The sequence below is a fragment of the Phyllobates terribilis genome, unplaced genomic scaffold (genome assembly GCF_046119375.1).
Source record: "Phyllobates terribilis strain yellow unplaced genomic scaffold, ASM4611937v1 Scaffold_99__1_contigs__length_5935540, whole genome shotgun sequence".
NCBI classification, from domain to species: domain Eukaryota; kingdom Metazoa; phylum Chordata; class Amphibia; order Anura; family Dendrobatidae; genus Phyllobates; species Phyllobates terribilis.
In genome coordinates, this window is record NW_027362859.1 from 5178117 (window position 1) to 5196151 (window position 18035).

The window sequence follows — 18035 nt, forward strand, 5'->3', positions numbered from 1 at the left end:
TAATGGCTCCCTGTGTGGGATTATTGATGTTTAAAGGGGTTGTCTAAGTAGTGGACAAACATTTTTATATGTTTTATCCTGTTAAAAGGAATCTGTCACCACTTTGGAGTTATCAGACCTCTACTATGGGCATATAGGGTATAGAAAAGTAAATCTAAACATACCTGTATGGCCCATGGTAGAGGTCGGAATGCAGAGATATATAGTTTTATCTCCTTGGTTTTTCACAGGCTTGGCGTCCCACGGACGCCAAGCTATCCCCGCCCATCTGCTTATTATTCCACCAACTCCCCACTTATATTCACGTTTACCATATTTACCCCCCTCCCCGCAAGTCACAGGTCCCTGTGATGTGCACTTTCTTCCCTCACCTCCCGGCACATGGAGCGCGCTTTGTTTCCTCTTGGGCCCGTTTGGCTGAGCACAGTGCCACAGTGCTGTATTGCGCAGGTGCCGGGGAGGCACTGTGGACTCCCCGGCGCCTGCGCAATAGAACACTGCGGCACTGTGCTCAGCCAAACGGGCCCGGGAGAAAACAAAGCGCACTCCCTGTGAGCCACACTTTGCTCATGCACAGGGAGGGGAGGGAAAAAAGCGCACGTCACAGGGACCTGTGACGTACAGGGAGGGGGGGGGAGATATGGTAAACGTGGACATAGATGGGGAATTGGTGGAATAATAAGCAGATGGACGGGGATAGCTTGGCGTCCGGGGGACACCAAACCTGTGAAAAACCAAGGAGATAAAACTACATTTCTCTGCATTCAGACCTCTACCATGGGACATACAGGTATGTATAGATTTACTTTTCTATTCCCTGTATGCCCCTAGTAGAGGTCTGATAACTCCAAAGTGGTGCCAGATTCCCTTTAAAATAAAAACAATTCTTGACAGGAGAATTTCACCTTTTACCATGTGAGATAGGAGATCATCTGAATTCCGGCGTAAAACTCTGTTTATTTTGTTTGTTAACAAAGAGACAACAAGTGAGATACTCAGCAGGCTGTCTGATGCAAATACATTTTGATAATATTTACATAGGCAATGCAAAATATACACAATCAGATATGAGAGGCAGTTAAAACTAATACTCGCTGCCGACTATAGATAATATTCTAAGCATACTGTGATTCAAAAGATACGGTTACTGTTTCTACACATCTCAGAATGTCAATTGTTTCTGACCGCAAAGATACCATCTGTCTACTTTTCAGTCATGCTATGATCTTTTGGTAAACATATTTATAATTTATATATAACTAAGGTTTTAAATCTCTAGTATTGAACACATTGAATATATTCATAATGGATAAATAATATTCTTTTAACACCTTATCATAATTCTAACAATAATTTGTATGTAAAGCGCTGCAGAATATGATGGCGCTATATAAAAATAACGATTATTATTATTATAATCCTGCAATGCTGGTGGCATTCCAGCGGTATCAGCATGTGTCTTCCCGGGGCTCATGTTAAGTTGTTACGCCATGTGAGCCCTGCGCTCAATCATCGCTGGCATCACTTTTAACAATGACAAATATGAGGAATGACAAAGGGTTGTCCTAGAAGTGGGCAACTCATTTAAGAAGGTACAATTTTCAGGTAAAACATTTCCAACATTCTGAACATGAAAATGGCTTCTCCCCTGTGTGACTAGAAAGAGATGATTTCTTCATAAAACATTTTCCACATTCTAAACTAATATGGGATGGGGAATACATGACCAGAAAAAAATATGCAGTATAAGAATTCTTTTGAGAACCTGCTATTAGAAATGGAAATAAAGAACAAAAACAACAAATTCTGAATGAAAATAGAAGAGCAAGAGAAACCGACTACAAACTAAAATGTGTCTATACAAATACACAGAGCATGAGAAACAAACAAGGAGAATTGGAGCTGCTAACAAAGGAAGAGAGATATGATGTCATAGACATCACTGAAAGTTGGTGGGATGATACACATGAATGGAATACAGCGAGGACTCAGACTTTAAGGTTGGACATCAGAAAGGCAGATTTTAATGGAAGGTTCAATGACTCCATGTTCTAAAGGACAAATGTCCAATGAGGGGAGATTTTGCTAAATGAAATTCTCACTGCACAGTAACAATCCCGAAAAGAAGGAAGAATTGGAAGCATTTAAAGAGACCAGGATGGATATACACAGAACTGAAACACTTGTTAAAAAGGAAAAAAGAAGTGTATATTAAATGGAAAGAGGGGGGCATATTTAAAGAAGAATGTAATGCTGTTTGCAGGTAATGCAGAGCAAGAATTAGAAGAGTTAAAGCCAGTAATGAAGTGAGGCTTGCAAGGGAGACCAAAATCAATAAAAATGGATTTTGGGGGGGGATGTCAAAAGCAAAAGAAAAGTCAGATGCTATAGAATTTTTACAGGATGAACAGGGTGAATTGGTCAAAAATTACATTGAGAAGGCTGTCTTCTTTAAGAAAGAAATTGCAACATCAACTGATCTTCATGGTGCTATCGAAGGAATACAAGAATCCACATTATCTATAAACAGAAAGATGGTGAGTGTGAAGACCCGAGGGTCTTCCGTGGGCATAATACTACTCAGACAAGACAGGGTGAGGGTAAAACAGTGTGGCAATATTTTATTGAACCACTAAACAGACAATAAACATATAGAACAGTCTGAGAAAATATCCGAGATGGTGCAAAATTACAGTCTCACCCTTCCGCTGGCCTTTCAAGATTAGAGCAGCTGCGACTTTGGGACTTCCAGCGTCAACTACCTCAACTAGTGGCCCCTCACTTTTGGCGGGTCCCCACAGAGAAGAGGTAGCGGTAAGCTTATGAAGCTGACAGTCCATCGAGGTACAAGGCCAGGAGACCCGAGGGTCCCACCCTGGCCTCTCCGAGAGTTTCTATTGGGCCAGATGACAGGCTGGTCCCAATCTGGCTTCTCCGAATGTCTCCATGGTTTCCAGGCGATGGAGGGTCCCACCTGGCAACCCCAAACAAAATAGCCACAGTGCCAGGTGACCTCATTGTAGCAACCCTGATACCTAGTTGTATCCATGAATTCTCTGATGGTCAATGAAGCCGATCTGTATCCTTCCAGTCAGAACTATATACTTTTAGGCTGGAAACCTATTGTGTCCCTATTGTGTAGAATCCAAATCTGAGGATGCTATCCATCTTCTGTCCCGAGGAAGGTCTCTCTGATTCTCCTTGATTCTCTTTGCAGCAGCATAGAAAACCCTTTTTATATTTACATATGTGGCTAAGGTTATTAGTCACAAGTTGGGGGGGGGAAGGTGCAGGGCTCACTCAGGTCTCACTGTTTGAGCTAATCCCTCTGCTCTTGTAAATAAACTAGCTGGGTTAGTACAATATTCAATTAGCATAGTAACAAACATCAGTGTCCCAAACACTGAGTCACTGTCCTTCTTGACCAACCCTCCCTCTAAACAAACTTGCTCTTCTCCAGTCCATTCTGAATGCAGCAGCCAGGGTCGTATTTCTATCAGGCCGCTTCACCGATGCCTCTACCCTGTGCCAGTCATTGCACTGGTTACCCATTTACTACAGAATACAATACAAACTCATCTCTCTCACCCACAAAGCTCTCCACAATTCTGCACCGCCCTTTATCTCTTCCCTCATTTCTGTCTATCACCCTTCCCGTGCCCTTCGTTCTGCAACTGATCCAAGACTAACATCCTCCTTAATCCGAACCTCGCTTACTCCGTCTCCAAGACTTCTCTCATGCTGCGCCAGTTTTCTGGAATGCACTACCTCAAACAATTTGACTAATATCTAGCCCCCATGTTTTTAACGTGATTTAAAAACACATCTGTTTAGACAAGCCTATGACCTCAGCTCACTAACATAACTCTCCCCTGTTCCCTCCTAAATGTTAGTCTTAATCTGCTCCTGCCTATTCCTCTGTCTCCACATCCTTCATGCACCCAATAGCACACAGTAACTGCACCTAGATACTGATACTGGCTGAAGGAAGACAATGTTCTATCTATTGTGTCCCCCTATTTCCATATAGATTGCAAGCTTGCGAGCAAGGCCCTCACTTCTCCTGTACTGTTGAATTATGATACATTGTATTGTTTTATTGTCTGTACATGTCCCTACTGAATTGTAAAGCGCTGTGAAATATGTTGGCGCTATATAAATAAAAATTATTGTTATTATTAACCAAACAAACACACACATTCAAAAGTCAAAGATAATATTGTATTTCTCCTGGCTTAACAAATCTTAACGTCTGGCTAATTAAGATTAGAAGCTGTGTCATCACAGTGAGGGAACACTTAGCTAAGTTATACGAATATAAATCTAGTTGTCCAGATAAATTACATCCTAGGGTATTAAAGAATTAGCAGAGGAAATTGCAGAACCACTAGCCAGAATCTTTGAAAAATCCTGGAGGAGACATCCCAGAAGATTGGAGAAGGGCAAATGTTGTTCCTATCTTCAAAAAAGAAAAGAAGATGGAGCCTGGAAATCACAGGCCAGTGAGCCTTACTTCTATACCAGCAAAGATCTTTGAACAAATAATTAAACAGCATGTATGCAAGTACTTGGATAAGAATACAGTAATTAACCAGAGCCAGCATGGATTGTAGCAACCAAGTCATGCCAGATTAATCTAATTTCCTACTATGATGAAATCACTGAGAAGCTGGATCAGGGAAATGCGGTAGATATAGTAAATCTCGACTGCAGCAAACCATTTGATAAAGTATCTCATACTATCCTTATTGAAAAATGACCAATTATGAGATTGACAAGGCTACAGTTAGGTGGATTCATAATTGGCTCAGTGATCTTACGCAAAGAGTGGTAATAAATGGTTGGTCATCCAATTGGAAGAGTGTTTCAAGTTGGGTACCACAAGGCTCTGTCCTGGCCCCAATGTTGTTCAACATTTTTATAAATGATCTAGATAAGGGAACTGAAGGTAAACTAATCAAATTTGCAGATGATGCAAAGCTAGGAGGGATAGCTAACACTACAGAAGACAGAGAAAGGATTCTGAAGGATCTAGATAAGTTTGAACAATGGACAGCGACTAATAAAATGGTAATTAACAGGGAGAAATGCAAGATCCAACATCTGGGCAAGAAAAAGGAAAATTACAGTTACAGATCTGGAGAAATAGAACTAAGCAACAGCGCTTTTTTAACACTTGAGTCAACATTTTGCTGCAGCAGCAAAAAAAGGCAAATACAGTTCTGGGATGTATTAAGAGAAGCATAGTCTAGATCACGTGAAGTAGTTATCACTCTGTACTCCTCATTGGTCAGGCCTCATCTGGAATAGTGTCCAGCTCTGGGAACCACATTTTAAAAAAGACATTGAAAAACTGGAGCAAGTTCAAAGAAGAGCGACCAAAATGGCGAGAGGACTACAAACTATGTCCTATGAGGAAAGGTTAAAGGATTTAGGAATGTTTAGCTAGCAAAAAAGGCTAAGACGAGTCTTAATAGCGGTCTACAAATATGTGAAGGGATGTCAGAATGTAGCAGGAACATCCTTACACTCATTTGCACATGGAAACACGAGAAGCAATGGAATGAAACTGAAAGGGAGAGGATACTGACTAGATATTAGAAAAAACATTTTGACAGTGAGGGTGTTCAATGAGTGGAACAGGCTGCCACAAGAGATGGTGAGCTCTCCTTCAATGGAAGTCTTCAAAACAGAGTCTGGACAGACATCTGTCTGAGCTGGTTTAGTAAATCCTGCAATGAGCAGGAGGCTGGACACGATGACCCTGGAGGTCCCTTCCAACTCTAACATTCTATGATTTTATGAACAGGAAAACGGCTTTTTTCCTGTGTGGGTCCTCTGGTGTCTAACAAAATGCGATTTCTGGTTAAAACATTTCCCACATTCTAAACATGAAAAAGGCTTCTCTCCTGTGTGGGTTCTCTGGTGTATAACAAGATTCCATTTCTGGATAAAACATTTCCCACATTCTGAACATGAAAAAAGCTTCTTCCCTGTGTGGGTTCTCTGGTGCTTAACAAAATCTGATTTGTCGTTAAAACATGTCCCACATTCTGAACATGGAAAAGACTTCTTACCTGTGTGGGTTCTCTGGTGGCTATCAAGATGCGCTTTCTGGTTAAAACATTTTCCACATTCTGAACAAGAAAAAGGCTTTTCCCCTGTGTGGGTTCTCTGGTGCTTAATGAAATCTGACTTCTGGTTAAAACTTTTCCCACACTCTGAACATAAAAATGGCTTCTCCCCTGTGTGAGTTCTCTGGTGACTAACAAGGTGTGATTTGCATACAAAACATTTCCCACATTCTGAACATGAAAAAGGCTTCTCTCCTGTGTGAGTCCTCTGGTGACTAACAAGGTGTGATTTGCATACAAAACATTTCCCACATTCTGAACATGAAAAAGGCTTCTCCCCTGTGTGGGTTCTCTGGTGCTTAATGTAATCTGACTTCTGATTAAAGCTTTTCCCACACTCTGAACATGAAAATGGCTTCTCCCCTGTGTGAGTTCTATGGTGACTAGCAAGGTGGGATTTGCATCCAAAACATTTCCCACATTCCAAACATGAAAAAGGCTTCTCTCCTGTGTGAGTTCTCTGGTGACTAACGAGGTGTAATTTGCATACAAAACATTTCCCACATTCTGAACATGAAAAAGGCTTCTCCCCTGTGTGGGTTCTCTGGTGACTAACCAAATCTGATTTCTGGTTAAAACATTTCCCACATTCTGAACAGGAAAAAGGCTTCTCCCCCGTGTGGGTTCTCTGGTGCTTAACCAAAGCGGATTTTTGGTTAAAACATTTCCCACATTCTGAACAGTAAAAAGGCTTCTCCCCTGTGTGAGTTCTCTGGTGATTAACCAAAACTGATTTATGGTTAAAACATTTCCCACATTCTGAACATGAAAAAGGCTTCTCCCCTGTGTGAGTTCTCTGGTGTATGACAAGATTCCATTTCTGGGTAAAATATTTCCCACATTCTGAACATGAAAATGGCTTCTCCCCTGAGTGAATTCTCTGGTGCTTAACAAGATCTGATTTCTGGTTAAAACATCTCCCACACCTGGAACAAGAAAATCTATTGTCCGCTGTGTGAATTTTTTGATGTTTAAGTAAAGACTTTTCGATGGGAAAACTATTTCCATATTCTGAACATAAAAATGGCTTCTTTGCTTTAGGAGTAGTTTGTTTTTTAATGCTTATTTTGTGACTTTGAATTTCCTTAGTAGTCGCTAATGAATCAGAAGACAGATCTTTGCTGTGAAGGGACGATGGTATATCTGGAGTAATGGCATTCACTTCAGTTGTATCCTGTGTGATATCAAGCTCATCCCAACATGATGATGATGAAGATGTCAGCTGTCCCTCTGGTCTCCTGGCACAGACATCTGCTAAGAATAAAACCAATTGTTATTTTTTTTAATAAAATATCCTTGAATTTTATATTTTTGAACATTTCTACTTAAATTGTCCGTAGAAATGGCAAGTTATGTAAAAATATTGTATTATTCACCAAGACAATGACAGTTCACAGTCTAATAGACTGTGTCCAAAGAACATTTAGCAACCATGTATTTGGCATTGATGTAGTGAGAAGAACCCACTTAATTTATGGTGTGTGTCTCCTGGAGCACAATCTGGGCACTATGTGTTGGGTAATAAAATGGCAGATTTGCTATTTTCACTCTCCAACATCCATGGCGTGCTAATTTCCGGAAAGTGGCTGTGAAGTCAAATTCGTCACTACTCTATGGGGATTTCTACTGCTCTGGTTTTCTGCCATTTTGTTGTATTAGAACTTCAGCAATTGGTGTGTCCCATTTTCTCTGGGATCAGCTCCTGCGACGTCTGCTTCTCTCAGCAGACGGCATTGGTGATAGAGGAGAAGACAGAATCAAAAGCTCTGGGCAAGACGGGCTCCCTTCATCCCCTAAGATTAGGGTTGCTGGGACCAGTAGTACCATCCAGTCTGGCAGTATGTGCTGTCCGCTGAAGTAATCTGCTCCCTACTTCAGCCAATGGGAAAGCACCGCACCCTACTAAATCTCAAAGCATATTGCTAGAAGCTACCAGATGCAGCCTTGTTCTCCTCTGGTTCAGTCCTCTGTGCTCAGCTCCCGGCTTGTGTATTTGTTCCCTGTTGTGACCTCGGCCCGTTTACTGACTACTCTTGTGTCTTCTGAGTTTGTATTTTCTCTGCCCTCCTGGTAACGACCCGTCTACTTGATTATTCTTCTTCCCATCTCACTCCACAGAACATCAGGTAGCACCATGGCCCAAGTGTAGGGGTCTCTGAGTAAATCCAGATCCATATGGAGGGGTTAAAAAAGTTAAAGGATGATGGGCAAAACTGTGACCAAACCCAATAACATAACTACTGAAATGATGAAGCTCAACTGTATTCTTCAGAAAAAAAAAGAGTAACTAGTGGTGAAACCTTTTTGGGGTAATTAAGAGTATGGGGCTCGGTGGCTCTTAGCAATGTAAACCATTGTAAGGGCCAATATTTTCTATCAGATGAGTTTTAAGAAGAAATATTAGACATTTAAAGAGAACTTTTTATAATACTGCAGAGCTGAGATGTCTTAAATTTAAATCTTGGGCATTTGGAAGAGGAAATGGAGACCTTTTTTAAAGACTACCAGGGAGTTACAGACTCACATAAGTGAGGCCGGCCGATCCCATCACAATCAAGCTATCATACAGAATGAACCTGTTAAAAAAAGACATAAAAAAATATGATACATCCTCAACAAGAACGTATGTTTGGGGGGAGAATGCCAACACTAAACCGGAGTTGCACTCATTTATGATAAACCATTGGAGCTACTATGAGTCCTGACCAAAAGAGTAAAGAAAGTATTAGCGCCCCCATTTCAGGAGAGATTGAGCAGTAATCTGAATTCCTTAGGATTGAAAACATAATGGAATTTATGACGTTGAGTGAATCCATGAAACCAGGGCTGGAGCCAACACATCTCCTGCAGGCGTGAATAATTGTATATTACAGCCATCAGCCACGCACAGCTTAGAGATATATCATGGCACAGGTGTAATGTTTTCTGTATAGTTTATCACAATCCTGTTTAAAGTTAGTTGGTTTAAAAAGAAATTGAAAAGTCAGGATAAAGGGAAACTCTGCTGTTATTGTACAGAAATTCACACTTGGCCTCACTGCACATTTAATATTTTCAATCATAAAAGTGAAGTTTGGCCAGAAAGACTGGACCTGGTCTTGTAGGGACCATATGAGGACATTCAGCGGCACAGAAAGGAGAGATATCAGGGATCTAGGAAGCCAACAGTATCATTACTCTCCGCTTTCTATTAGAGGCCCATCAGAATATTTTTCTGCAAGTGATTTTCTCACTTGTTAGCACATTCTGCATAAGCTGTCATTTGGCTTTGTATTTTATAGATATAGACAGGTAAGGGTCAGCGTCTCCTAATTCCAGGGGGTAGGTGGATCCTCCAGGTTGTAAGTTCTGTAGAAAAGGGCTTTCATTACCCAAAGTCATTTGAACAGTTTTGGGTGGATGAGAATGTTGTGATCTGGAAGCAAAATGGTGATCACACGATTGTGATATGGCCGGACTACACAACCGATAAAGCAGCCACAGCCGGTGACAGAGAAGAATCTGTGACTTCTCTGCATTTAGTGGTTACTACTCACCTGGGTAGTCATATGTAAGAATCTCCTCTTTACACCACTCATCACCCCTCACATATGTCTCTGTAGTATTAATATGGGTCTGATCTTCACCCTGAAACAAATATTGTAAAAGTCACAGACAGATGGAGAAGTCACATGTATGATCAGCTCTAATCCTGCCATCTCCACCGTTCTCATTACACAAATATAAAACATATAATACTGGTGGATAAAACAAGACTGAGCACAAGACCTTCACAGCCGTCTACACATCATAGGGGAGATCTCATGACACCTTCTCTCCATCTACCTGATGATCCTGAGGAACATTGGGATCTTCTTGTTTACAGTCCTGTGGAAGAAGAGGACGGGGACATCTCTCTGGTGTTGTCCTCTTACTGGATAGATCTGGAGGAAACACATACAGGGACTGAATTCATTTTTTACACATAATTAGATAAGATAATTATAGGCTGTGTGTATTTAGTCCTGTCTATTACCTGGTGATGTGAAGGGCTGGGGAACCTCCATCATGACGTCTTTGTACAGATCTTTGTATCCTTCTAAATACTCCCACTCCTCCATGGAGAAATAGACAGCGACATCCTGACACCTTATAGGAACCTGACACATACAATGATACAGTCATCCCCCGATCCCTTCATAGCAGTATAATGTCCCAGCATTCCCAGCAGTGTCACCTCTCCAGTCAGCAGCTCAATCATCTTGTAGGCGAGTTCTAGGATCTTCTGGTCATTGATGTCCTCATGTATCAGGGGGTGAGATGGAGGTCCTGTGATTGGGCTCAGGGGTCTTCCCCATCCCTCAGACACAGGGTCCTGACAGCGCTCACTAGAGGTCTTCTTCACTACTGTGTAATCCTGATAATGGAGAAACACATTAATAAATCTCACTCCAGACATTTCCAGAGTCCTCACCTCTCCAGTTCTGTCCATCTGTTATTTCCATAGATAAGAATGATGTAATGTGACGTCATCAGAATCTCTCACCTCTCCAGTAAGCCGGAAGAGGATCTCTAGGGTGAGGTGTAATATCCTCTCCGCCATCTTGTCTCTGTCCATAACCATCCTTAATAGGTGATTCAGAAAAATTCTCTTAATATAGAAGATCTTCACTGAGAGGATCCGATATTGTAGAGACCTGAATGAGAAGAAGATGAGCCGATATAACATCATAAAGAATTCTGTGTATTAATACAATTACTGGAGACAATAAGGGAAATATATCAGGAGATAGAATGTGTAGATGTTGTATTCTCTAGTCTTTTATGGACTGGAACACAAGTTGAATTGATGACTTAGACATCTCCTCCATACTTCCAATCACTGGCTAAGTTGGCCACTGCTTCAGTAAGAATCACCCAGAAACCCACGCAGCAATGGTATTTTTATTATTTTACAACATTCTGCTTTTGTCCCTGAAGTACTAATAAAACCTATATATTTTAGGCCACAGACAACAAGCAGTTTCTTCCTCGGAGTCTGCAGCTAAATACGTGTCTTATAGACTCATCTTCCATAACGCTAATTCTCGTCATATACATTACACGTGGCATGAGAAAAAACAACTTCATAATGACGACGACATCTTAATCTTCTAATACGGCTCTAGAAACAAATTTGGACAGAGTCCGTCACTAACTACATCATCACCGACTGTCTACATGAATGTTTCCCGTCTTTCCCAGGTTATAATCGTTTATCACGTTAGATCTCATTTATAAGAGCTTGTTTGTAAGAACACAGACAGGAGTTATTTGATGCGAATGTCTCCATGTACAGTGTTTTTTTTCCTGGATATTATGTTTCTTTTAGCATTTTCCTGTAGGCTTCCATATATTACATGAAAAACACCAAAAAAAGAAAACCAAGTGTTAAAACACAAAATAAAATTGGGGTTGGCGGCACTGTGGGATCATTATACTGTATGTGGGGGGGATGGTGGTATTGTGAGAACATTATACTGTATGTGGGAAGATGGCGGGACTGTGAGAACATTATAGAGTGTGGGGAAATAGAGGTACTATGAGAGCATTATATTGAGAGGCTTAATGACCACAGTCGCTCCTGTGACCGGGCCCAGCCAACACCAGCCCCTGCTGCAGCTGGATGTGTGTTCTCGGACTGACATTCAGCTTAGTGCCACAATACACGCTGCCGACCAATCAGAGGCCAGCAGCTGACATCGGCATGTACGTCATTAGGGGGCGCGTGGAAGTGACATCATCCTCTCCTGTCGCTTCCAGAAAAAAAGACACCACGCGGCGAGGGAGCGGAGTGAAAGGGAGTATAATGTTTTTTTTTTAAATCAGCGAGTACATGGAGCCCTTGGCCATACTACTACATGTAAGAGGATGGGCTGTGCATTATACTACATGTACGGACTATGGGCTGTGCATTATACTACATGTACGGACTATGGGCTGTGCATTACGCTACATGTACGGACTATGGGCTGTGCATTATACTACATGTACGGACTATGGGCTGTGCATTACGCTACATGTACGGACTATGGGCTGTGCATTACGCTACATGTACGGACTATGGGCTGTGCATTACGCTACATGTACGGACTATGGGCTGTGCATTACGCTACATGTACAGACTATGGGCTGTGCATTACGCTACATGTACGGACTATGGGCTGTGCATTATACTACATGTACGGACTATGGGCTGTGCATTACGCTACATGTACGGACTATGGGCTGTGCATTACGCTACATGTACGGACTATGGGCTGTGCATTACGCTACATGTACGGACTATGGGCAGTGCATTATACTACATGTACGGACTATGGGCTGTGCATTATGCTACATGTAAGGACTATGGGCTGTGCATTATACTACATGTACGGACTATGGGCTGTGCATTACGCTACATGTAAGGACTATGGGCTGTGCATTATACTACATGTACGGACTATGGGCTGTGCATTACGCTACATGTACGGACTATGGGCTGTGCATTATACTACATGTACGGACTATGGGCTGTGCATTACGCTACATGTACGGACTATGGGCTGTGCATTACGCTACATGTACGGACTATGGGCTGTGCATTACACTACATGTACGGACTATGGGCTGTGCATTATACTACATGTACGGACTATGGGCTGTGCATTATACTACATGTACGGACTATGGGCTGTGCATTACGCTACATGTACGGACTATGGGCTGTGCATTACACTACATGTACGGACTATGGGCTGTGCATTACGCTACATGTACGGACTATGGGCTGTGCATTATACTACATGTACGGACTATGGGCTGTGCATTACACTACATGTACGGACTATGGGCTGTGCATTACACTACATGTACGGACTATGGGCTGTGCATTACACTACATGTACGGACTATGGGCTGTGCATTACGCTACATGTACGGACTATGGGCTGTGCATTATACTACATGTATGGACTATGGGCTGTGCATTACGCTACATGTACAGACTATGGGCTGTGCATTACGCTACATGTACGGACTATGGGCTGTGCATTATACTGTATGGATGACTATGGGCTGTGCATTATACTACATGGATGACTATAGGCTGTGCATTATACTGTATGGAGGATTATGGGGAGTGCATTATACTTCTGTTATGGGGCCCCATTACTTCTATGTTTGCCCCTGGTGAGTGTAATAGTTTATTTTTTTTCTATACACTAAAGAACAGAGGCAGAACGGAGGACATATATCAGGATGGGGCCTAGGATAAGGGACATACATATACAGTGGGTACGGAAAGTATTCAGACCCCTTTAAAGTGTTCACTCTTTGTTTCATTGCAGCCATTTGGTAAATTCTAAAAAGTTTATTTTTTTCTCATTAACCCCTTTACAACCCAAGGTGGTTTGCACGTTAATGACCAGGCCAATTTTTACAATTCTGACCACTGTCACTTTATGAGGCAATTACTCTGGAACGCTTCAACGGATCCCCCTGATTCTGAGATTGTTTTTTCGTGACATGTTGTACTTCATGATTGTGGTAAAATTTCTTCGATATCACTTGCGTTTATTTGTGAAAAAAATGGAAATTTGGTGAAAATTTTGAAAATTTTTCAATTTTCAAAATTTGAATTTTTATGCCCTTAAATCAGAGAGATATGTCACACAAAATAGTTAATAAATAACATTTCCCACATGTCTACTTTACATCTGCACAATTTTGAAACCAAAATGTATTTATTTTTATTATGGAGCTATAACGGTTAAAAGTTGACCAGCGATTTCTCATTTTTCCAACAAAATTTACAAAACCATTTTTTTAGGGACCACATCACATTTGAAGTAAATTTGAGTGGTCTTTATGCCAGAAAATACCCAAAAGTGACACCATTCTAAAAACTGCACCCCTCAAGGTGCTCAAAACCACATTCAAGAACTTTATTAACCCTTCATGTGCTTCACATGAATTTTTGGAATGTGGAAGAAAAAAATTAACATTTAACTTCTTTCACAAAAATGTTACTTTAGACCCAATTTTTTTTATTTTCGCAAGGGTAATAGGAAAAAATAGACCCCAAAATTTGTTGTGCAATTTCCCCCATATGTGGGGAAAAACCACTGTTTTGGCTCATGGCAGGAAGGGAAGGAGTGCCATTTGACTTTTTGAATGTAAAATTTGCTTGAATAATTAGCGGACGCCATGTTGCATTTGGAGAGCCCCTGATGTGCCTAAACAGTGGAAACCCCCCACAAGTGACACCATTTTGGAAACTAGACCCCCCAGGGAACTTATCTAGATGTGTGGTGAGCACCCTGAACCCCCAAGTGCTTTACAGAAGTTTATAACATGGAGCCGTGAAAATAAAAAAATCAAACTTTTTCCACAAAAATTGTGTTTTAACCCCATTTTTTTATTTTCACAAGGTTAAGAGGAGAAAATGGACCCCAAAAACTTTTCTGCAATTTCTCCTGAGTACGCCAATACCCCATATGTGGGGAAAATACAGTGTTTGGGCGCACGACAGAGTTCAGAAGGGAAGGAGCAGTGCGTGTCCTTTTGAACGCAAAATTGGCTGGAATTGAGAGCGGATGCCTAAATAGTAGGGTGCCTAAATAGTGGAAACCCCCCACAAGTGACCCCATTTTGGCAACTACACCCCTCAAGGGGTATAGTGAACATTTTGAACCCAGAGGTACGACAGAATTTGATAACATTAGGTCATCATATTGAATAAGTTGTCATTAGTCTTGAGCGCAAGGAATTGTTTTTTTTTTTAAAAAAAATTATGCCGTTTCGCATGTGGTAAAATTGATGAGGCAGCTTTATTCTTCAGGTCAGTACGTTTACAGCGGTACCACATTTATATCGTTTTTCTATGTTTTGGCGCTTTTACACAATAAAAACTATTTTATAGAAATAACATTTTTTTGCATCGCTTTATTCTGAGAGCTATAACTTTTTTATTTTTCAGCTGATGGAGCTGTATGGTGGCTTATTTTTTGTGGGACAAGATGACCTTTTCAGCGGTACCATTATTATTTATATTCGTCTTTTCGATCGTGTGTTATTCCAATTTTTGTTTTTGCAGCATGATGATAAAGCATTGTTTTTTGCTTAGTTTTTTATTTATTTTTTCTACCGTGTTCACTAAAGGGGTTAACTAGTGGGACAGTTTTATAGGTCAGGTCGTTCCGGACGCGGCGATACCAAATATGTGAACTTTTATGTTTGTTTTTTTTCATAATAATATTTATTGATAGGGACATTATATTTTTATTTTTGGTGGATTCTTTTTTGATTTTTTAAAATATTTTACAAAAATTTTTTTTTTTTTCATTTTTTTAAACACTTTCTTTTACTTTTATACTATTTCCCACTATGGGACTTTCACTTTTTTTACTCTGATCGCCTGTATAGCATAGGGATGGACATACATACTGCATAAGGGGCATAAAGGGGGCATTACACTTTGTGGAGGCATCATACATCCTGCATAAGGGGTATAATGGGGGCATTACACTGTGTGGGAGCATCATACACACTGCATAAGGGGCATAATGGGGGCATTACACTGTGTGGGGGCATCATACATCCTGCATAAGGGGCATGATGGGGGCATTACACTGTGTGGGAGCATAATACATACTGCATAAGGGGCATAATGGGGGCATTACACTGTGTGGGGGCATCATACATCCTGCATAAGGGGCATAATGGGGGCATTACACTGTGTGAGGACATCATACATCCTGCATAAGGGGCATAATGGGGGCATTACACTGTGTGGGGGCATCATACATCCTTCATAAGGGGCATGATGGGGGCATTACACTGTGTGGGGGCATCATACATCCTGCATAAGGGGCATAATGGGGGCATTACACTGTGTGGGGGCATCATACATCCTGCATAAGGGGCATAATGGGGGCATTACACTGTGTGAGGACATCATACATCCTGCATAAGGGGCATAATGGGGGCATTACACTGTGTGGGGGCATCATACATCCTGCATAAGGGGCATAATGGGGGCATTACACTGTGTGAGGACATCATACATCCTGCATAAGGGGCATAATGGAGACATTACAATGTGTGGGGGCATCATACATACTGCATAAGGGGCATAATGGGGGCATTACACTGTGTGGGGGGCATCATACATCCTGCATAAGGGGCATAATGGAAACATTACACTGTGTGGGGGCATCATACATCCTGCATAAGGGGCATAATGGGGGCATTACACTGTGTGGGGGCATCATACATACTGCATAAGGGGCATAATGGGGGCATTACACTGTGTGGGGGCATCATACATCCTGCTTAAGGGGCATTACACTGTGGGGGCATCATACATCCTACATAAGGGGCATAATGGGGGCATTACACTGTGGGGGCATCATACATACTGCATAAGGGGATAATGGGGGCATTACACTGTGTGGGGGCATCATACATACTGCATAAGGGGCATAATGGGGGCATTATACTGTGTGGGGGCATCATACATACTGCATAAGGGGATAATGGGGGCATTACACTGTGTGGGGGGCATCATACATCCTGTATAAGGGGCATAATGAGGGCATTACACTGTGTGGGAGCATCATACATACTGCATAAGGGGCATAATGGAGGCATTACACTGTGTGAGGACATCATACATTCTGCATAAGGGGCATAATGGGGGCATTACACTGTGTGAGGACATCATACATCCTGCATAAGGGGCATAATGGGGGCATTACACTGTGTGGGGGCATCATACATCCTGCATAAGGGGCATAATGGGGGCATTATACTGTGTGAGGACATCATACATCCTGCATAAGGGGCATAATGGGGGCACTACACTGTGTGGGGGCATCATACATCCTGCATAAGGGGCATAATGGGGGCATTACACTGTGTGGGCATCATACATCCAGCATAAGGGGCATAATGAGGGCATTACACTGTGTGGGAGCATCATACATACTGCATAAGGGGCATAATGAGAGCATTACACTGTGTGAGGACATCATACATCCTGCATAAGGGGCATAATGGGGGCATCATACATCCTGCATAAGGGGCATAATGGGGGCATTACACGGTGTGGGGGCATCATACATCCTGCATAAGGGGCATAACACTGTGTGAGGACATCATACATCCTGCATAAGGGCATAATGGGGGCATTACACTGTGTGGGGGCATCATACATCCTACATAAGGGGCATGATAGGAGCATTACACTGCGTGGGGGCATCATACATCCTGCATAAGGGGCATAATGGGGGCATTACACTGCGTGGGGGCATCATACATCCTGCATAGGGGGCATAATGGGGGCATTACACAGTGTGGGGGCATCATACATCCTGCATAAGGGGCATAATGGGGGCATTACACTGTGGGGGCATCATACATCCTGCATAAGGGGCATAATGGGGGCATTACACTGTGGGGGCATCATACATCCTACATAAGGGGCATAATGGGGGCATTACACTGTGTGGGGACATCATACATACTGCATAAGGGGCATAATGGGGGCATCATACATCCTGCATAAGGGGCATAATGGGGGCATTACACGGTGTGGGGACATCATACATCCTGCATAAGGGGCATAACACTGTGTGAGGACATCATACATCCTGCATAAGGGGCATAATGGGGGCATTACACTGTGTGGGGGCATCATACATCCTACATAAGGGGCATGATGGGAGCATTACACTGTGTGGGGGCATCATACATCCTGCATAAGGGGCATAATGGGGGCATTACACTGTGTGGGGGCATCATACATCCTGCATAAGGGGCATAATGGGGGCATTACACTGTGTGGGGGCATCATACATCCTGCATAAGGGGCATTACACTGTGTGGGGGCATCATACA

The 18035-nt window shown here is 42.1% G+C and overlaps 1 protein-coding gene across 1 annotated transcript in view; it reads right to left on the reverse strand.

The window, feature by feature from the left end:
- Positions 1-847: 847 nt before the first annotated feature.
- LOC141198716 (uncharacterized) overlaps positions 848-18035 on the reverse strand; it is a 105446-nt gene continuing 88258 nt past the window's right edge. Inside the window, exon 8 of the mRNA XM_073663134.1 lies at positions 848-6935. Coding sequence (XP_073519235.1) covers positions 5800-6935 — 1136 coding nt within the window. The 3' untranslated portion in view covers positions 848-5799. The remainder of the gene's footprint in view (positions 6936-18035) is intronic.